Here is a 21,505-nt window from a genome sequence, read left to right as displayed (position 1 = left end):
TCAGGCTGCTGCCCGAAAACCTGAAGCTCTGTTTGCTTGGCGGGTCCTGAAAGGCAGGAACTCTTGGTATACTGAGGAGCAGTGTGACGCAGACCTGGGGTCGTAGGTCTCAGGTGAGAGGGCTGGAGCAACAGCCTCACTGGTGTGTGGCTTTGCAGTGATCACTGACGGCTGTCTCTCCTGTGCTTTATCTTTCAGTTAATGACCAGCCACAGCGGCTTTGCTACAAGCTCTGGCCGCTGCCTCCAAGGGCGAGCCACAAGCAGGTTGCCGTGGGTGCCTGCTGAGGTAACATGGCCTGCTGGCCTCAGTTGAGGTTGCTGCTGTGGAAAAACCTCACGTTTAGAAGACGACAAACAGTAAGCTTGGGGTTCTCGGTGGGGAGTAGGGGTGGTGGGTTTTGATTTGGGGGTTGAAGGAGGGAGGGCTGGAGCTCTCTTGGTTTTTTCATACAAAGACTGAATGAATCTGGCTCTGGCTGACACAGGACTGTGCAGCCCTCATGTGGCCTGGTGGCTTATCACGGAGGGAAGGTCTGCAAGCGGGCAGAAATGCTAGGTTTGGTTTGTTCTGGTGCCAAGGCGTGAGTTCTGACCTCTGGAACCCGGCACCGAGTTGCCCATGTCCAGCCGTCTTCCCTTTTGCTGCAGCCCTGGGAGCTGTCTGGCTCTCCAGAAGCACCTCTTGGATCCCTGTACGTCTGAGAGTTGCGAGTGAAGTGAGTGAACGGCCCAGCTCCTAGAGGTCAATGCTTGGGTCTTCCGGTGTCTCTGCACTCCCTCCTTCCAGCTCTGACTGCAGGCCTGGGGGAATATAATAACTGGGATTTGTCTTATTTCTGTGGATGATTCTAAGCCATTCACCTCCCAGATGGGCGAGTAATGCTTTGAGTAATCCTGAAAGATCATCTTTATTGCATGTGAATAGTGTTTTCCCAAGGAATGTGAGGGCTCTAAGGCAGGGTGAACTTCTGGAAACTCAGATGTCAGCTCTTCGCTTCTTTATCTCTCAAACACTTCCTTAGTGATCCCATATAGTCCTTTGGATTTAGCTGTAGTTGGTTTCCAAATCTCTGTTTTCTATTCTGCCTTTGTCCTGAATTCTCACTTGATGGCTTAATGAAGCTCAACCTGTCTGTAACCACACAGATCAACTTTTGGAGAGATTTAAAGAGTTTAAGGAACTTTGGTAAAAATTTAATTTTTCTCAAAGTAGAATAATGCTTGGATTTTCTGTAGTAGAAAATGTTGAGATGCATGTTCACTAAATTTCTTTTTATTATAATGTTTTTGAAATATTACATATATGTATAACTAGATGTAAACCCCTTATCCTTATTGGCTACAGTATACCACTGTGTATGTTTACAGATTAAATGCAAACAAAGTTATAAAACTAGTCCAGTTCAAATTGACACTGTAAATGTGTTGAGGTCACTGATGTTGGTTAGCTGAAACCAAATGATGCATTGAATGGAAGTATGAAAGCAAACACTATTGTGGCAGTTCTTTTAAGTTTGTCCAATCTATATTTGTGCTAAAGATTCAATTCTGCATCCTTTTTTTTCCCACTTGAACCATCTTCATTGGATGCCATTTGGCTTTCATCTATGAATCTCATAGATTGGAGTCAGCTTCTGTTCATTTCTCATCAGCCTACTACAATTATACTTGTGCCAACACAACCACAGACACAAATATAAACTTGGGTTTTGAAATTTGTGCCAGAACTTAGTTCCTTTTTTTTAAAAAAAGATTTATTTATTTATTTATGTGAAACAGTTACACAGAGAGAAAAGGAGAGGCAGAGAAAGAGGTCTTCCAACCACTGATTCACTCCCCAGTTGGTTGCAATGGCTAGAGTTGTGCTGATCCAAAGCCAAGAGCCAGGAGCTTCTTCCAGGTCTCCCACATGGGTGCAGGGGCCCAAGGTGTTGAGCCATTTTCTACTGCTTTCCCAGGCCATAGCAGAGAGCTGGATTGGAAGTGGAACAGCTGGGACTCGAGCTGGTGCTCATATGGGATGCCAGCACTGCATTTAGAAAATATGCATATGTGTATTAGAATTTGTTTTAATGATCATTGAAATGAAAATATAAAGTGTTTGGGACCCACATAAAGAGTTCAAATAATGTAATCCCTTGGTGATATGTATACAGATTGTAGTTTGAGAAACACTGGGTTCATTCAACCTCTCATGCTACAAATGGGGAACCTGAATCCTCAGGTTAAGCAGGGACTGAAATTGATGTTTTTTTTTGTAATGATACTAATAGTAAAATATAATGTACAGTAAATAGTATATTAATATAATTAAACCAAACAGGATGAGCTTCGTGTGCTAGGTACTAAGTGCATTATTAACGGTATTACTCCTCTTACGGCTTCATAAAGTACTGTTATTTCCTCATGTTGTAGTACACAGAGGTAGAAGTCATTTTTCTGAGATCCAGCCCACCAATAAGAAACACAGGTTTTCAATCCAGAAAACTTGACTCCAGAGTTGGTTCCAAATCACCGTCAGATTGTCTTTCAGTAGCATCATTGTTTGTCCTGTGTTGCATCCAAACCTGAGGATCCTGACTTCTTTGCCTTTTTCCTCTGCATTCCTCAGTTCTCAGGTTCTAGTGTCCCCACATCCGATGTATTCATCCTTATTCTCATTTCTTAGCTGCTGTGTGGTCCGTGACCTCTGCCTCTTCTCAGCCTGGCAGCCCATGTGATGGGAAATTGTGTCTACCGTGGTGTGTCCATTAGTGAGTTCTGGGAAGAACCAAGTTGTCTTAGCAATGAAAGGGGTGCTCAGGTAGTTCAGTCCATTTGTCCCATTTTAAAGATGAGAAAGCTGAGTCACAGAGCAGGGAAGGGTTTTCCCCAGGGTCAACCAAACAGCAGCTGGGCTGGGACCAGGGTCTGGGATCCCCAAAACTTGGTCCAGGCCTCAGCCTCGCCATCACAGTGATTTTTTTCCCTTCTCCACGTGTTTTGCAGCCACACAGCTTGGAGGGGGAGGACATGGCCTTTCTGTGTTAGCCAGGGAAGGAATCAGGAGTACAGGGGCCTGGAATAGGAAGTGGGGTTGTGTCATCCAGACTGGGCCAGTCTCCACTGGTCTTGAGCTTTTTGCCTCTTGGTCAATATTGTTTCTGCCTTTGGAAGGGGTAGGATTAGAGAGATGAACAGGCTTACTCAAAGGCAATCTGTAGCTTTGTGGTGGAGTTCTGGTTGAAGTGGGAAGTAGGGATATAACACCCTGATACAAAAGGGTTTTTGTAGCTGCCTGCCAGCCTCTTTCAGTTACCTCCCTTCCTGATTAAAAGGAAATGTGTTCTGCTGAATCACAACAAACATGCTTTATTTCAAGTCGCACATGCTTAGATTGTCACAACTGGGAATGGTATGGTCTGCCCCTTATACAGGTGATGGAACTGGCTCAGAGGGGGCAGGGGTCCAGGGTGAGTCAGTCTTGAAAGTAGCATCAGAACCAAGCTCCTGGTGGCCCTGCAAGCCCAGAGCCTTTGTAGCAGCATTTTCTCTCTCTACATGAAAGGTTGTATGCCCCTGAGTCTTCCATTTTGATGGGGTACTACTACCCAGTCCTCCTGCCTTGGATAGCTAGATTATATTATTTAAATATTAGGGCACTTTAGGTATTTTGTCACCACTTTGTTGGCCCAGCTCGTTAGATCTGCCCTGTCCATTGGGTAGGAGAAGTTAGCAGCCCCATGACAGCTGTTGCTCATAATGTGTGGAAATTCATTGACTGTTTCCCTTCTGCGATCCTAGAGAGTGAGCCCTTGTCTCTGGAGCCCAAAACACAGCTTGGCACTGGGATGTGCTTACTATTTGCTGAATGAGTGGTAAATGGGTTAGTGGTCCGTCAGTTCGCAGGTCTTCAGGCGGCTTCCCTGCCCTAAGAGCCTTGTGTGCTGCCTCTGGAAGAATGGAAAGAACATGTGAAAACCTGGAGCTGGACAGCATACTTTAGAGCTACCCTTCGGGAAGACAGCATTTGTCCTCCCACTCTGTCCTTGTTTGTTGATGAATCCTGGGGATCCCTCTTCTCCGCTTTCGTTGTGCAGACTTAGGGGACCCACCAGCTAGGATTCATTTTCTACTCTTCCGTTAGGGGAAGAGTACTTGAATTGAGTTGCAAAAGTTGAGGGCAAAGCTCAGTTTGGGTCCAAAGTGACAGCTTGTGTGGGTGGCAGTCATTCAGCACAAACAGGGCTTGGGACAGGAAGGGAAGAGGACTTCAGAGTTCTTAGGATCTTCATCTGGCTTTAGGCTGACCCAGAGGCCAAGGTCTCCATGGAGCAAGTGGGACAAAGTGAGGGTGGCTCCTCTTTTCTCTTTATGCTTAATTCTCTCAATTAGGTAACATTAATTGATGACAGAAGGTAGATCATTCAGATTTTATCAATTTGAGAACTACTATTTGGGAAGTCCTTAATGACAAAGAATAGGTTTCAAGGTAAAAAAAAAAAATTAAACTCTTCCTTTGTGAGCCATTAGAGAAGAGGGGAGGAGCAGGCAGCATCTTTTCCCTAACTTTCCAGTTTCACTGCCATATTTCTTTCTTGACCTTAGCCCTAGCCCAGTAGCGAAAGTGATTCTCATCCTAGCCTGGCCACTGTGCCTCAGTGGTCTAGGGAAACTCATTTCTCCTAAGCTTTTGTTTTCACTTCTATGGGATAACAAAAGAACAATTTTAATGTTTCATTTGGATAAATATTTATTGAGCATCTTTCGCATGGGATACTGTGCAGGGTCTATACGGGCACTTCAAAAAGTTCATGCAACATGAGATTAGAAGGTGTGTTTATGTTAGTGTAAAACTTTTTGAAATCTATGCAGTTTTTTCATAATGTGCATTTTCTTGAATCCTTTGAAGACCCACTGTATGCATAGATTTAAAGAAGTTTTGTATCAAAATAAACAGGCCGGCGCCGCAGCTCACTTGGCTAATCCTCTGCCCGTGGCGCCAGCACCCCGGGTTCTAGTCTTGGTTGGGGTGCTGGATTCTGTCCCGGTTGCTCCTCTTCCAGTCCAGCTCTCTGCTGTGGCCCTGGAAGGCAGTGGAGGATGGCCCAAGTGCTTGGGCCCTGCACCCGCATGGGAGACCAGGAGGAAGCACCTGGCTCCTGGCATCGGATCGGCACAGCTCCAGCCGTAGTGGCCATTTAGGGGGTGAACCAATGGAAGGAAGACCTTTCTCTCTGTCTCTCTCTCTCTCACTGTCTAACTCTGCCTGTCACAAAACAAAACAAAACAACAAAAAACAAAACAAACTTATCTTGTAATTCTATTTTTTCAAATTCTTAAGCTCCCTCATAGTGGTGAACAATACTGACAAGATCTCTGCACATATGGTGCTTAGAGTTTAGTGTAAAAAGCAGGTATGAAGCACATCACATTAGTAAAAACCTTAACTGTGGTAAGTAGTACGAAGATACAAACCACACAAAGTATAGTACTACATTATACACTAACAAGTATGGGTAGGGACTTCATTTATTATTATTTTTTCTAAAGATTTATGCATTTATTTTGAAAGGTGGAGTTACAGAGAGAGAGAGGGAGAGACAGAGAATCTTCTAGCCTCTGGCTCCCTCTCCAAATGACCACAACGGCCGGGGCTGGGCCAGTCTGAAGCCAGGAGCCAGGAGCTTCTTCCAGGTCTCCCACGTGGGTGCAGGGGCCCAAACACATAGGCCATCTTTCACTGCCTTCCCAGGCACATTAGAGGGGAGGTGGATAGGAAGTGGAACAGGTGGGACCTCCACTGGTGCTCATATGGGATACCAGTGCTGCAGGCAGTGGCTTTACCCACTATGCCACAACGCCGGCCACCATTTATTATTTTTTAAATATTTGTTTGTTTATTTATTTTCATCTGCATGAAAGGCAGAGGGAGAGAGAAGGGCAAAGATTTTCCATCTACTTTTTATACCCCAAATGCCAACAATAGCCAAGGCTGGTCCAGGCCAAAGCCAGTAGCCTGGATTTCAGTCTGGTCTTCCACATGAGTAGCAGGGCTCCAAGTACTTGAGCCAGAGCTTACTACTGCCCAGGGTGCACATAGCAGGAAGCTGGATTAGAAGTAGAGCAGCTGAAACTCAAATCGGACTCTGATGTGGGAAGCTGTGGTTTAACCCACTGTGCCACGATGCCTGTCCTGCACCTTCACTTAGAATGTAATGTGAGTGCTGTGAAGTTCAAGCATCAGTTAACCAGGCGAGGGTCACAGCTTGGAGATCAGACCATCACATCCTGGCGGTGACTAGGTGCATGTCCCTGTTCACGGAACAAAGAAGCCAGGGACACTGGTGGAAAAAGGAAGACTGGCTGGAGAGGAGACCAGATTTCACAGGGCCTCGAAGTTGGGAAAGGACAGTTGAATTTTAGTTTATGTGCGAAAGGCGTCCCTGAGGTCTGTGGGCCGCAGGCACGCGGGTCATCAGCCTTGTGGTTCTTGGCAGAGAAAACTTGACTGGCAATAGCCCAATAAAGCAGTAATAATCATTACGTACATACATACTGTTTTATGCTGTTTTTGCTTTTCATTCAATGTTGTTTAATGTGTATATTCCTGTTTCAAATGATCTTTATATTTATAGTAACTATTGCCTGTGTTTTGTTGTTTTCAAAGTACTTTGATATCCATTATCTGTTCTTAGCAGTTCTGAGGGATGCATTACACAGTTATTCTTAAGTGTTGAAATTTAACTGAAATGTGATCCCTGTTAAACATAAGAGTAGGAATAAGAGAGGGAAGAGATATATAATTTGGGACATGCTCAAGCTGACTTGCCCCAAATGGTAGAGTTAGAAACATACCAGGGGACTCCAATTTAACGATTTCTGTTTCACAGGTGAAGACAGGGCTGTTAGTGAGTTACTAAGAGAAAGGCTGAATAGTTGGGCTCCCAATCTTTTGTGAGATGATGGCATTACCATTCCCAGTAACTTTATAGTAATCTGTCAACACAGTTTTTATTTCATAAGTTCAAATCCTATTGCCAACATTTCTTCCCAGTGTTTGCTGTTATAAGGAAATTACTATAGCGACTTTATTGGTAAATGTTTGTCATAGTGGTTAAGATGCAACTTGGAATGTGGTATCCCATATGCGAAGACCTGGGTTCTGGTCTTCTTCACCCCTAATTCCAGCTTCCCATGAACACACACCCTGAGAGGCAGCAGGTAATGAATTGAGTGATTGGGTCCTTGCCACCCATATAGGAGACCTGGATTGAATGCCTGGCTCCTGGTTTTGACCTGGCCCAACCCAGTATAATTTGGGCATTTGGGGACAAACCAGTGGATGGAAGCTGGGTCTCTCTCCCTCCCTAGCTCTGCCTTTCAAATAAGTAAAATTTTAAAAATTCATACAGATTTTATCATAGAGCTTTTTCTTAACGTTTGTAGTATTTCCTTAGGCCGGAATCTCAGGGGTAGAATTACTAGGTCAAAGGGAATGGCCCTGGAAATGTATGGCCAGATGGCCCTCCCAGGGATCAAGCCTGTTTAAAAAGCCACCAACAGTGCGTGAGGCTACAAAGTTCCAGAAGGCAGGCATGGTTTTAAAAACGGCCTTTTCCCTTGTATGTTTATCTGATTTGATCTTTAAGATATCAGTTTAAAGTTTTTGTGCCTAATTGAAGTGTGTGTGTGGTGTTAGGAATGAGTCTAGCATTCATTTTTCTTTACATGCATATTGTGTCATTACAGTGACTTTGGTTAAACAGTAACTTCTTTCCTAGTTATTTTGGGAATATTTATGAAATCTTATCTGTATGGGAGGCTATTTTGGAGATATTCCTTTGGGCATTTGTCATTTTTATGTTGGTGCTGATATAGCCCAGAGAATGTGCTCCTACCCCGATGAACATCTGATATCTGGGGGAACTCATTGTCCCACACTTTGTTGCCTCTCCAAATATTCTCTGGTCTCTTCTGAATCGCATTATCTTGTAAATTTCTGAAAACTATCTTCGTACTATTTGAAGTGAAGTTATGTTAAATCTGTAAATCAACTTGGGAAACCTGAACATAAAATATTCCCATCCAGAAGTATGGCTTAGATCTCATTAATTCCCATCTTCCTTTTTAGAAAAAGAGAGGGAGAGACAGAGAGAAAAGGAACTTGCATCCGCTGATTCACTCTCCAGATGGCCGAAATGGCCAGGGCTGGGCCGGGCTGAAGTCAGGAGCTAGGAGCTTTATCTGGGTCTTTCACATAGGCGGCAGGGGCCCAAGCATTTGGGCCATCTTTTTTTTTTTTTTTTTTTAAGATTTATTTTATTTATTTGAAAGGCAAAGTTACAGAAAGGCAGAGGCAGAGGCAGAGGCAGAGAGAGAGAGAGAGAGAGAGAGATCTTTCATCTGCTAGTTCACTCCCCAGATGGCTACAATGACTGGAGCTTGGTTGATTTGAAGCCAGGAGCCTGGAACTTCCAGGTCTCCCATGTGGGTGCAGGGGCCCAAGCACTTGGGCCATCCTCTACTGCTTTCCCAGGCCATAGCAGAGAGCTGGATCAGGAGTAGAGCAGCTAGGACTTGAACAGGTGCCCATATGTGATGCCAGCATTGTAGGTGGTGGCTTTACCTGCTATGCCACAGTGCTGGCCCCATTGGGCCATCTTTGGCTGCTTTTCCCAGGCCATTAGCAGGGAGTTGGATTGGAAGTGGAGCAGCTGGACTTGAATCAGTGCCTATTTAGGATGCTAGCATCACGGGTGGCAACTTTATACCCGCTAGGCCACAAAACCAGCCCCCCCCCATCTCCTTTTTTTTTTTTTTAATTTACTGGAGCTCTATGGTTTTCTTTATGTAAGAATTATATGATTTGCATTCAGTTTATAACTGTTTTTTGTTTGTGTCTGTTTTTACTATAGTTTTGTTTTCTCCTCCCCACATGATATTAATTTAATTGTCTATCACAGGCTTAAAGTAGTGCTTATACTTAGAAGTATTTACCTTGATTTTGGTTAATTTATCCATGTTTTCAAATGAGTTTGAGTTTTTAAGTAAATTTTGTAGATTCTCTTGAATTTCCTTGCTGTACACAGAAAGGATATTTTTGTCTCTTCATTTCTGATTTTTTTTTATGCCCCTTTGTAATCTCAAGAATCTTCAACTCAATACTGAAAAGCAGTGGCTTCTTTTTTGAGCAATGAATTGAATTTTGGGGGTGATACCATTATTCAGAAGACTCTTGCCCAAGGCTAAATTTTATTCCATGGGTTTTCTGTGTTCTTGAAGCATGGCCCTTGCTCTGCCCAGCCTTGAATTAATATGGCCATGACTGTGTCCTTAGCCCAAGGTAGCTAACTGCATTCACAGAGTGACTGGGTTATAGTTTATGGAGCTTCTGAAACCTGCAAGAAAGGTTAGTCATGAATACTCCAGGGCCCGTGTACCTCTGTTGTATGTGAGATATCTGCTCAGCTCTGAATGCATTCAAAAGTGTTTTGCTACATATTGAATTACATAATGATGATGATGATGACAACCAGTATGTGCTAGACTCTGTGCTAAGACTTTTTCATGACATAACATTTAATCCTCACAGTAAGACTAGAGCAGTGGTTCTCAGCTCAGGGCAGTCTCTACTGCCCGTCATCTGGGACGCTAAGTAATGTCTAGAGATATTTTGCATTGTCAGAATCCTGGGAAGGAGACAGTGTGCTACTGGTATCTACTGGGTAGAGGAGAGAACGCTGCCAAACACCGTACGTTCATAGGAGATTCCCCCTCAGTGGTTCGTCTGGCTCCGAATGTCAGTGGAGGGGATCTTGAGAAGCCCAGCTGTGGCGGTGCTTGCTCATCTTATCTCTGTGGTATAGACAAGGAATAGTGAGAGAGGAAGTGAAGAGATGCTTCCATGCCTCCCAGAGCATCTCGGCGTAGCATTCATTCAACACCAGAGTCAATACCCAGCACTAAACAAAGGAGTTTCTGAAATGGTGAGAAACACCTTTTGAAAACGTTGTTCCTCCACCTCTTCCCACTCCTGGATCGAGGAGGAGTCGAGTCGGGTGCACAGGTCCTAAAGCAACATCTAGGGGAGTTTCCTGAAGGATTACCCAGCAGTGAAGGGCCAACTATTCCAAGCTATTTCTGAGAGTCTCTGCTTAGGAAATGTGCTCATCTAAGAAGGGTGGAGAAATCTCATTTTGGTAATGAGTGAAGGCAGAATGGCATTCGTGGCAGAAGTCAAGTTAGGTGTCTAGTGGAAGGCTGTTAGGGAAAGAAATACCTAAAACGTGTCCTGAGTTTGGAATGTGGATTCTGTGTTCAATGACAGAAATAATTTTAGAGCTGTGGGGTAAGTGGGCACAGATTTGATTTTGTCTTTGTGGTTTGGGTGATGTGAGCTTTGGAAGCCGTCCATTCATTCATTTGTCCATTCATATGTGTTAGTAATCTCAGCTCATCAAAGACTTTGAAGAATCTGGAGTTTCCGTACTCTGGTGTGGAAGGGGCACATGGAGGTAGAGGTGCATAGTGGCAAAGGGCATGGATCCCCGAGTCAGTTGACTTTGAATCCAAGCTCTGCAATTTACCAATCTTGTATCTTTGGGAAATTTGTTAACTCCTTGAGCCTCAGTTTCTGCATCTGTGAATGGGTATAGTACTAAATGGGTTGGTTGGCAATTAAATGAGTTAATGTAGCTACAGCACTTGGTGTGTAGCTAGACCTATTGAGGTATTATCTTATTATTATTATTATGACTACCTGTCTTTCCCTTACCTGGTTCCCTAGTGTTCTTATACACACTGACTTCAGCTGCTGAAAATGGTTTGCAAGTTTTCCTTTGTGTCCTTTGTTTCAGTGCTGTGGGGAAGATTTATTTATTTTTTTTTTAGCTAGCCAGCATATTTTGAGCATCTGCTGCACAACAGGGTCCTAGATGTGGTGCTGCAGAGGTGTCCAGGGACATAAGGCTTGACTCAGTGCTTAGCAGGGCTGGCAAGTGCTGGGTTCCTCTTAAGTGGCATATATATGTGTGTGTATATATATATATATATATATATATTTAAAATTGATTTATTTTACTTATAAAGTCAGAGTAGGAAGAGTGGGGAGAGAGGGAGAGAGGGAGAGAAGAAGAGGGAGAGGGAGAGGGAGAGAGAGAGAGAGAGAAAGAAAAAGATCTGTCTGCTGATTCAGTACTCAAATGCCCATAGCTGGAACTGAGCCAGTCTGAATCTAGGAGACAGGAATTGAATCTGGTCTCCTGTGTGAGTGGCAGGGAGCCAGCTACTTGGTCTATCGCTAGCTGCCTTCCAGGGTGCGCATAAGCAGGAAGTTGGATTTGGGAGGAGAGCTGGGACTTGAACCCAAGCGCTCTGATATGGGATGCAGGCATCTCAAGTGATATCTTATCTGTTGTGCCAAATGCCTGCCCCTTACACAGAGTATCTTAACAGCTGTGTGCCCCAAGCATAGCTCCGTGAGGCAGCATGATGGGCTTTAAAGCTTGCATTTAGGGGTCAGTAGGTCTGAGTTCAGTCCCGATGCAGTTTCTTAGCCTTACCAGGCTGTAGCTCATTACTTTTCCAAACCTAAGTTTCTTCACTTCTTATTTTCTTTTAATAAACAGATCTTTTTTAAAAAATGATTTTTATTATTTATTTATTTGAAAGGCAGAATTACAGAGAGGCAAAGAGATCGAGAGATCGAGAGAGAGAGAGAGAGAGAGAGAGAGAGAGAGAAATCTTCCACCTGTGGGTTTACTCCCTAAATAGCTGCAGTGGACGAAGCTGGGCTGATCCAAAGCCAGGAGCCAGGAGCCTCTTCCTGGTCTCTCCTGTGGGTACAAGGGCCCAAGGACTCAGGATGCTTTCACTGCTTTCCTAGGTGCATCAGCAGGGAGCTGGATCGGAAGTGGAGCAGCTGGGACTCAAACTGGTGACCATATGGGATGCCGGCACTGTAGATGGTGGCTTTACCTGCTACACCACGGTGCCGGTCTAAGTTTTTTCACTTTTAAAATAGAGATGCTACTGCCTCCCTCACAGGATTATTGTGAATTAAATACTGGAGGTGAGATATAAACAAATTCTGAGTCCACAGTGGGCGCTCAGCATTGGCTGTAACCACTCTAAGTCTCTAGGCTTAGGGAAGATGAAAACGTCTGACCTCAGTGGAACCTGCTGAGATGCCCAGTGAAGCAGGCGCCCACCTGGTGCACCTGCTGCGTCAGGTAGGACTTAATGGTCCCCAGAGTCTGCAGACCTGGTTACTAACCTCAGCCCTGTCACTGACTAGCTCTGTGGTGCACCCTTCCTGGAGCTATAGCCTTTTCTACATGTACAACAGAGACATTAGTAATTCCTGCCTCATAGGTTGTTTGAGGGTTAAATGGAACAATACACATGAACTATGCCTAGTACATACTGGATTTTAAATACATACTGGCTCCTGTTTGTCTTAAAAGTACAAATAGAGGCTTCAGAGCTTCACAGTTGATGATTGTTTCTCTTATTCATAATTTTATTTTTCTGAGTTATTATTTTCCAAATTCATTTACATTTCATTTTTAAAAAAGCCTAGTCCTGTCTTTGTTAATATTTGTATGTGATATTATTTATCTTCAAGCTTGGAATGCGTGCAGTTTTGTGTTCTGCATTTTTCTCTTAATATTATATAGTTAACAGTGTTTCATAAACACTGATATAATGACTGCATAATATGTTGTCAAATGGATGTACCATTATTTAATCATTTCCCTATTGCTGTGCAATTAAGTTGTTTCCAATATTTTGTAGTTACAATGTTCCAATGAATAAATAAAGTCATATATCCAGCTTTTTTGATATTTTAAATTTAGTTCCCTAAGATAAATTCCCAGGAATATTACTTGGGCAAAGGAGATAAACATGACTTTTGAATACATATTGCCAAATTGCTTTCCCAAAGGGCTCAGCTGATTTGTGTCTGTGTGTTCATTATTTTATGAACTTCAATGCATTCCCTTACACAACAGACATTTTTGAAGCCCTTATCATGTGGGGACCTAGTGAGAAGTGACAGGAGGGAGAAGCTCATGTATAAATAGGGCCCCTGCTGTGCCAAATGCTGATAAAGGCACTGAGGACCTGGGGACCTTGGAGAAGGGACATGCGGCTCAGCAGGAAGAAAAGCTTATTTTCAGAGTCATGGTTGTGTTCTTTGGCAGGAAAGAAATGGCTTTCTCCTGCCCTTATTGAGATATAACTGAAAAATAAAAATTGTGTATATTTAAGGAATGCAGCATGATGTTTTGATATACATACATATCAATTTTAAAACATGAATTGCAAAATAAAATGATATTCTCTTTGAAGAAAAATAGGACATTTGTACTTGGTGTACGAGGCCCATGTTGTGGTATTTTTCTGTTTATGTTAATAAATTTTAGTACCTTTTGCTCCTAAAAAAATAGCTGAATGTCATTAGTAAGCTTTGAGATTTCAGGATGTGTTGCCTCTTTGGGATTTACAGAAATATTTAGCAAGACTGTCCTAATCTTTGGTCTTGAAAGGGACCCCATTGTCAGCGTGGTTCCTTCCAGAGAGGGATGGTTTGCATTTTTTCTTTGTCTATGCAACTGTTATCTATAGTATTCTGGTAACAGGGATATTTTGTTCTATTATGGAAGTTATAGATGCTCATTATGGAAGATTTAGAAGATGTAGGAAAGTTAAAATATTCACCTTTCTACATTCACAGTTATTATCTTATTTCCTTCCTGAAAGCAGATTCAAAGCAAGTTTAATGCAGGGGCTGGCGCTGTGGCACAGTCCTCCTCCTGTGGCGCTGGCATCCCATATGGGCGCCAGTTCTAGTCGTGGCTGCTCCACTTCTAGTCCAGTTCTCTGCTGTGGCCTGGGAAAGCAGTGGAGGATGGCCCAGGTCCTTGGGCGCCGGCACCCACGTTGGGGACTAGGAGGAGGCTCCTGGCTCCTGGCTTCGGATTGGCGCAATGCCGGCCATAGCAGCTATTTGGAGAGTGAACCAATGGAGGGAAGACCTTTCTCTCTGTCTCTACCTCTTACTGTCTGTGGCTCTAACTCTCAAATAAATAAAATCTTTAAAAAAAACTATTAAAAAAACCCAAAGTTTTGCAAAACCCTATCAAAGGCCTTTAGAAATTGAAAAACTGATTATTTAAAATTGCAAAAAGTCAAATGACAAACAAATACATCCCCCCTCCCTGCCTCTGCCAACAATCTGAAGCACTAGCAACAGCTGAGAGGTCAGATTATGGTCTGTTCATTAGTGGAAGAATGTCCAGCAGACATGAAGATCCGTGTTTTAAGAGAATATTTTATGCAATGGAAGATGCACCCAGTATGATGCTGAGGGTATGGTGAAGAAGCCAGTGATAGAAATAGGGCCAGAGGAACTCACTGTGGGAAGTGTGTGCCTGGGTTGTGTGGGAATCCAGGAGAAGGACGTCTAACTCAGGCTGGGGTCACAGGAAAGGAAGCTATGGCACACTAGCACCATAGTGTTCCACCTGACTGCTCATTAGTACCCATTAGGTCTCCTCCCATCCCGCCTTCCTTCTTAGACTCCAGTAATCACTGTTTTAGATTTATCTGGAATATATGTGTGTGTGTGTATTAAAACTTACACATGTGAGAGAAAACGTACAATATTTGTCTTTCTGCAGTAGGGTAACTATAGCATGATAAAGGAAATGGAAAGACTAATTGCCTTGTATGTTTTTTTTTTTTTTTTGCTGTATGTATCTGTTGAAATATTGTGCTAGTTTCTCTGTAAAATACATATGTATTTCATGTTATCCACAATTTAAAAAATAAAATAAGATAAAAAAGGAAATTATCCCCCCCAAGTTGAGTCATGAAAAATGAGTAGAAGTGAGCCCAGTGAAGCAGGAAGGGTAGCCTCCTCCCTTGCTTGAGGCATATGGGAATGGAGTGGTATATTGTTGTAGAGTGGGAACTGTAAGCAATTCAAGATTATTAAAGCTTAGACAGTGGTAGGAGGGGATGGAGAAGTAGATCAATTGCTAATGAACTTTTCAGTGGATTTCCCAAAGCGCAGTAGCGTTAGAAATCTGTGTGACTTTAAATTCATGGTGCTCTGTCTTACTTTGCACTCAGTGTCAGCTGTTGCTGGAAGTGGCCTGGCCTCTGTTCATCTTCCTGATCCTGATCTCCGTCCGGCTGAGCTACCCGCCCTATGAACAACATGAATGTAAGTATGTGGATCGGGCCTGAGACTCACTCCAGGCAAGCCATGACAAGGCAGTGAACATGGGCTTAATTTGACTTTTTCAGAGACATTGTCTTCAGAGAAGACCACAAATGGTTTGGAACAGAAGATCTAGGCTTCTCATTTTTTTGGAAATGGGAAGATCTCAGGAGACTATTTTCAGTCCTAGTGAATGGAGATAATAGTAGTTATCACAATACCCAACATTTGTTTCACACATTTTAAATCTAGAAAATAAAATAACCTAAGAGTTTAGAAAGTGGTGATTAAGAAGCGCCCTTAAGGCACTGACTTAATGATATTGTCTCATTCCTGCCAGCCAGTCTTTCCCATATGTGTGATCTCTTATTCATGTGGTTGCAAATCAGGGAACACCTAATTTTAAGCAGCATTTGTGTAGAACTTCACAGTTTGATAAATGTTATTTCACTTGATTCTTGTATAATAGACTTTATTATCATTTGCTTTAATTTCTCTAAAATTAAAAAAAATATTTAAAAAGTAGAGAAAAGGAAAAGAGAGAGAGAGTGAAAGAGAAAGGAAGACAGGTCTTTCATCCACTGATTGATTCCCTAAATGCCTGCAACAACTGGATCTTGGCCAGGCCAAAGCCTGGAGCCTGGAACTCAGTCTGAGTGTCTTCCATGGGTGGCAGGAATCCACATACTTGAGCCATTATCTGTTGCTCACCAGGGTGTACGTAGGAGGAAGCTGGAATCAGGAGCAGCTGTTCCAATATGGGATGTGGACATCCTAAGCAGTGTCTTAACTGCTGCACCAAACGCCCAACCATGCTTTAATTTATTGATGGTAAATTGCAGCTCAGACAGAATCCAGGAATTACCCCAGCTAATACATCTAGTAATAGAAATGAAATAAAACATAGGCCATCTGACCCTCAATTATGTGTTTTGATGATGGCCTTTACAAGTGGAGAAAATTCCGTGGTGGCTAAGAATAGAACATGTGTTCTACATGTCAGATGTTCTGGGCTTGAACCCTCGTTTTAGCATTCACTAGGCATATTCTCTTGGGCAAGGGACGTTAGCTTCTTTGAAAAAGAGGTGTAATAATACCTGTCTCACATAATTGCTGCTGGGGTTATCATCCCACAGGCATAGTCATACGAATGGGCCTGATGACTGGACTGACACTGAAGAAATGTCCACATGTAAAGGATAATATTTATGTGGGAGTTGCAGCTGGAGGTTTGGTTTCTCCATCCCAGGGACTTTTCCTAATACTGATTAGCTCTGCACACACCCCCACCTGACACCTAGGCTTCCAGGATACTATTCTTCCAGGAGAACATTGAAGTAGGCTCTCCATTGTGTTTCTTGGTCTGTTCTGGTTCTTATCAACAGCATATAGTGGCAGTTATTAACACTGGTAATCCACATCTTATATATTCAGCTTAAACACACACCCAACCTTAATAACATTCCCTAAGATATGATTCTCTGAATCACACACAAAAAAATCATAAAATGAAATTTATACTCAGTTTATGGACCTGTGAGTTGGCTCTGCTTTCTTGGAATCTGAGAGAGGTTGGTTTGGTTGATGAGCAAATGCTTATTTGATTTTATTTAAGCATTGCCTTGAACCTCACAGAAATAAATATTTTAGAGCAAACTGAAAGGTTTTTTTTCTTCTTTTTTTTTTTCATTTGCTAGGTCATTCGCTTTCTAGAATGATCACAAGCAGGCAAAATAGTGTAGTGGAAATGGCACAGACTTTGGCATCAGACAAATTAGGTGGATCCTAGCTCTGCCAGTTGCCGGGACTGTGTTCTTGAAGGACTGAGGGATTGATTCTGACCAGCTACCTGATTTTCATAAAGGCAGTGACATTCTTTTGTATATATTCTTTTGTATATAGAAGACAGATTAGTCTTTTATAATCCACCTATGTATTGCTTGCAACCTTACCTTTTTTTTTTTAAGATTTATTTATTTATCTGGAAGGCAGAGTTAGAGAGAGAGAGAGAGAGAGAGGAAGAGATAGAGATCTTCAATCCGCTGGTTCACTCCCAAATGGCTGCAGTGAGCGGAGCTGTGCTGATCTGAAGGCAGGAGCCAGGAACCAGGAGCCAGGAGTTTCTTCTGGGTCTCCCACATGGGTAGGCTCCCAAGCAGTTGGGCCATCCTCCACTGCTTTTCCAGGTACAAAAGCATTAGCAAGGAGCTGGATTGGAAGTGGAGAAGCTGGGACACAAACTAGTGCCTGTATGGGATGCCAGCGCTGCAGGTGGCAGCTTAACCCGCTGTACCACAAAAACGGCCCTTTACCTTCTGTTTTTAACACCTTTAGGGACCTAGTTGGAAGGGCATAGTTCAAAGCTAAGGTGAAACTTGGAGAGGTTTTGTCTCTGGAGCAAAGAACGGTGTAAAATTCTCCCCATAAACCTTTCCCAGTTCAACCTAGAGCCATCAAGGTCTTCATAATGTCCCTGGATCCTGGGAGTCCATTATACTACTTGGTTGTTGTCCTGTGCACTCTATGTCCAGGCTGCATCTTGCAGTTAAGATGGGACACAATGAGCAAGGAAGGGTCTCTGCTTCCTTCACCAAAGGACAGCCTGGAATACCTCACCATTGCTGCCCTGTGCTGCTTTTGACCCACATGACGCTGACCTTAGTGTCAGTATCTTCTGGGGATAAAAGGAGGGAGTCCCTTGGTCCTTCGAGTATTTGGTTGGCTTATATAAATCTCTTTGAATGAGAAGCAGCTGACTTAGGCAAGGGGCCTTGTTTGGTTTTCCTTGAACTATTAACAGAGGAGATAGAGATTAACAGAGTAACTGGTCAACAGGCCAGAGTCCCTGCAGAGAGTGGCTCTGGTGGTCAGATATTGTCACATCCTTGCTCTGGGTGTGGTCTCTCTGGTTGGAAGGTAGATAGAAGAAAACAACAGAAGGGCCCTGATACTGAAATGCAAAGGGCAGCAAGGTTCTAACTTAGGCTTAACTTGTGGGGAGACTCTGTTGGCCTCTGCATGAAGATGGAAGGCTGTAACCATGAGAAGGAAGGAGTGTGCTGGCTGGACAGTAGCAGAATAAGTACTAGTGTAGCCTCAGGACCACAGTGCCTGGAAAGTTCTCAGAGGCTCATTTGCTGAGCCTTTATCCTGTGCTGCACACTCTGCAGAAGTGCTGTGCTGGTAAGACCTCACACCATGTATACCACAGCTCTGTAAAGTAGATTATAATTTCCTCAACGTTTTGCAGATGAGGAAACTGAGGATTTGTGGATCAGTGGCTTGGCCAAAGTCGTTGCTTAGCAAGTTGCAACGATGTTCATGAGTTCTAATTGGAGCCTGTGAGCTGTGCTTCCTATGGGTTGGTAGCTCTTTGGGGGTCAGAGATGACCCTAAGAATGTGATGAACACTGGAGCCACAGCCCTTCTCTCCGAATGAAAACTTCTCGGTCCTTGGCTTGAGAGTTCCTGGCTCAGGGCACATTTATCTTGGTCCTCATGCATGGCACCCATAGGTGACTGCCACAAGCCAAACTGCCCTTGAAGCCCAGAGCCAGCCCAAATATGCCCAATCATTCTGTTTGGAAGAAGCCCCCTGTAAAGGAGAGGAGAGTGAAGAGGTGACCTAGTACGGGGCCTCCTTGTTTGGATGCTGATGAAATCGTAACAATAGTAGCCCCACGTCAGTGTATTTTTAAGGTGTTCTTGAGGAGTTATTCGGCTGGAAGAGGAGGTGAGACTAACAAATGTTTAGCAGATTGGAGAGAAGCCCAAAAGGGATTGAGAATAGTGAGATTATAAAAGAGGCTGCAGGGGGCTGGCGCCGTGGTGCAGTAGGTTAGTCCTCCACCTGTGGCACCGGCATCCCATATGGGCGCCGGGTTCAAGTCCTGCCTGCCCCTCTTCTAATCCAGCTCTCTGCTATGGCCTGGGAAAGCAGTAGAAGATGGCCCAATTGCTTGGGCCCCTGCACCCGTGTGGGAGACCTGGAAGAAGCTCCTGGCTCCTGGCTTCAGACTGGCGCAGCTCCAACTGTTGCGGCCATCTGGGGAGTGAACCAATGGAAGGAAGACCTTTCTTTCTGTCTCTCCCTCTCACTGTCTGTAACTCTACCTCTCAAATAAATAAATAAATAAAAATCTTAAAAAAAAATAAAAGAGGCTGCAGGTGTACTTGGAAGGGATTGGATTAGGATCATGGAAATGCAGATTCTACTCCCAGTCGTGCCTAGGGACTCCCAGAGTGTTTTTCACTGACGATGATATCTTGCTGTACTTCCCTCCTTCGAGTGTGAGGAAGTGGATTAGGTCATTCCCAACCTCCCTGTCTGCCCCTCCTCCATGTGACTGAGAGGTGAGGTTGGCAGGAAAAGATGAACAATGGTGACCACTTACTGCTTCTCCAACATTGGTGTCATGAACTCCACTCTGCAGATGATGTCAAGTACATTAAGAACTTACATCTGATGCCAACTTTCGTTTTTTTAAAGATTTATTCTATTTAGTTGTAAGGCAGAGTTTTATACATATATACATATATATGTGTGTGTATATATATATATATATATACACACACACATATATATACACATACACATACATATATATATATATATACACACACACATATATATACACATACACACACACAGAGTGAGAGCGAGAATGAGAGCAAGAGAGAGAGAGAGAAAGATCTTCCATCTTCTGGTTCACTCCCCAAGTTGCTGCAACTGCCAGGGCTGGGCCAGGCTGAAACCAGGAGCCAGGAACTTCATTCGGGTCTCCACGTGGATATTGGGGCTGAAGGTGTTGGGTTGCCTTCCACTGCTTTCCCAGGTGCATTAGCAGGGAGCTGGATAGGAAGTGGAGCAGCCTGGACTTGAACTCTATCATATGGAGTGCTGATGTTACAGGCAGTGGCTTAACCCATCGTTCTGCAATGCTGGCCTGTAAGTTTCTAATTCAGGCTTGGATTAGTCCAGAAGAGGGAGGTCTCTGGGCTGTGGAGAATGTGATAGACAGATTTGGGATGAGGCATTGTGTAGGTGGAATCTCAAAATCACTTCAAAGAATTAATGTTTCTCACTGTGTTTTTCCTGTCCTGTATTTCAACAGGCCACTTTCCAAATAAAGCCATGCCCTCCGCAGGAACACTTCCTTGGGTTCAGGGGATTATCTGTAATGCCAACAACCCTTGTTTCCGTTATCCAACTCCTGGTGAGGCCCCTGGAGTTGTTGGAAACTTTAACAAATCCATGTAAGTACCAGATGAGATTTTTTTCCCCTCTGACTTGTTCGTTAACATTTATCCTTCTCTTCTTGTCTTTCCCTTCTGGAGAATTTTGAATGAGTGGATTTGCGTGAAGTTGCCTTTGTAAAAGCACAGAGTCAGGCTGTGAGTTAGAGTGGGCTGAGGACTGTAGGAGGTGCTTCAAGACAGTTCTGAGGAAGCTGAGGCCAGGGCAGGAAGCACCACATTATAATATTCATTTGGCATAAACTCCAAAGTCCTCATGGCCCTTCTTCTAAACAAAAAGATTAAAGTTATATTTTATTAGTGTATTGGTATGAAGATGAATGTAATACAGACTGGATTCATTCATTCATTCCTATTTTTATTTTTATTTTGAAAGACAGTAAATATTTTCTGGGCCCTAAAAGTATCCTGGGACCTAGGCACCATGCCTACTGTGTCTCATGGATAAGTTGGCACTGGGGGTGAGTGTGTGTCTGTTTCTGTGTGTGTGATGGTCTGAGCATTAAGGCTGGTCAGATTTGCATGAGGAAGAGCATCGGGCAGGGATGATGGGTGAGTGGATGGGGGCGTGGATTGTCAATGAAGTTGGCTATAGGGAGCAGCAGGCATGGCCAGGGCCTGTCTGTGGATGGGCTGGAAGCCAGGTTGGAGTACATGTACTTGGCAGCCAGTTTACAAAGCAGCAGAGGCAGCTAGCCTAACTTAGCCTTTACTACTCTTCTTGCGCCTTTTCCAGTGTGTCTCGCCTGTTCTCTGATGCCCGGAGGCTTCTTCTATACAGCCAGAAAGACACCAGCATGAAGGACATACACAAAGTTCTGAGAACGTTGCAGCAGATCAAGAATTCCAACTCAAGTAAGCCAAGACCTTCTGTGCACTGAGGGTTGACCTGCACCAGGGCCAGAGAGCAGTCCAGGTGGCCTGGGGCTGGTTCACGTGAGTGCTTCCCTAAGGGGTGCTCCCCCCCGTGGATGGGCAGCAGGGCCTCTCCGCAGATGGCACTGCAGAGGACACAAGGGAAGATGGTCACTGCAAA

At 43.8% G+C, this 21,505-nt stretch overlaps 1 protein-coding gene across 3 annotated transcripts in view; it reads left to right on the top strand.

Moving 5' to 3' along the window:
* ABCA1 (ATP binding cassette subfamily A member 1) overlaps nucleotides 1-21,505 on the top strand; it is a 137,497-nt gene that overhangs the window by 24,670 nt on the left and 91,322 nt on the right. For all 3 annotated transcript variants that reach the window (XR_016224583.1, XM_008257418.5, XM_008257475.5), the window contains exons 2-5: nucleotides 199-359; nucleotides 15,123-15,216; nucleotides 20,328-20,469; nucleotides 21,206-21,324. Coding sequence is in view for 2 of the 3 variants with exons in the window: in XM_008257418.5 (XP_008255640.3) it covers nucleotides 294-359; nucleotides 15,123-15,216; nucleotides 20,328-20,469; nucleotides 21,206-21,324 (421 nt within the window). In the remaining variant the exon portion in view is untranslated. The remainder of the gene's footprint in view (nucleotides 1-198; nucleotides 360-15,122; nucleotides 15,217-20,327; nucleotides 20,470-21,205; nucleotides 21,325-21,505) is intronic.

The sequence above is a fragment of the Oryctolagus cuniculus genome, chromosome 1, assembly GCF_051225735.1.
Source record: "Oryctolagus cuniculus isolate XC-2025 breed Fujian yellow rabbit chromosome 1, ASM5122573v1, whole genome shotgun sequence".
Taxonomy (NCBI): Eukaryota; Metazoa; Chordata; class Mammalia; order Lagomorpha; family Leporidae; genus Oryctolagus; species Oryctolagus cuniculus.
Note: the sequence above shows the minus strand (reverse complement) of the source record. Positions and strands in the feature narration are given on the sequence as shown.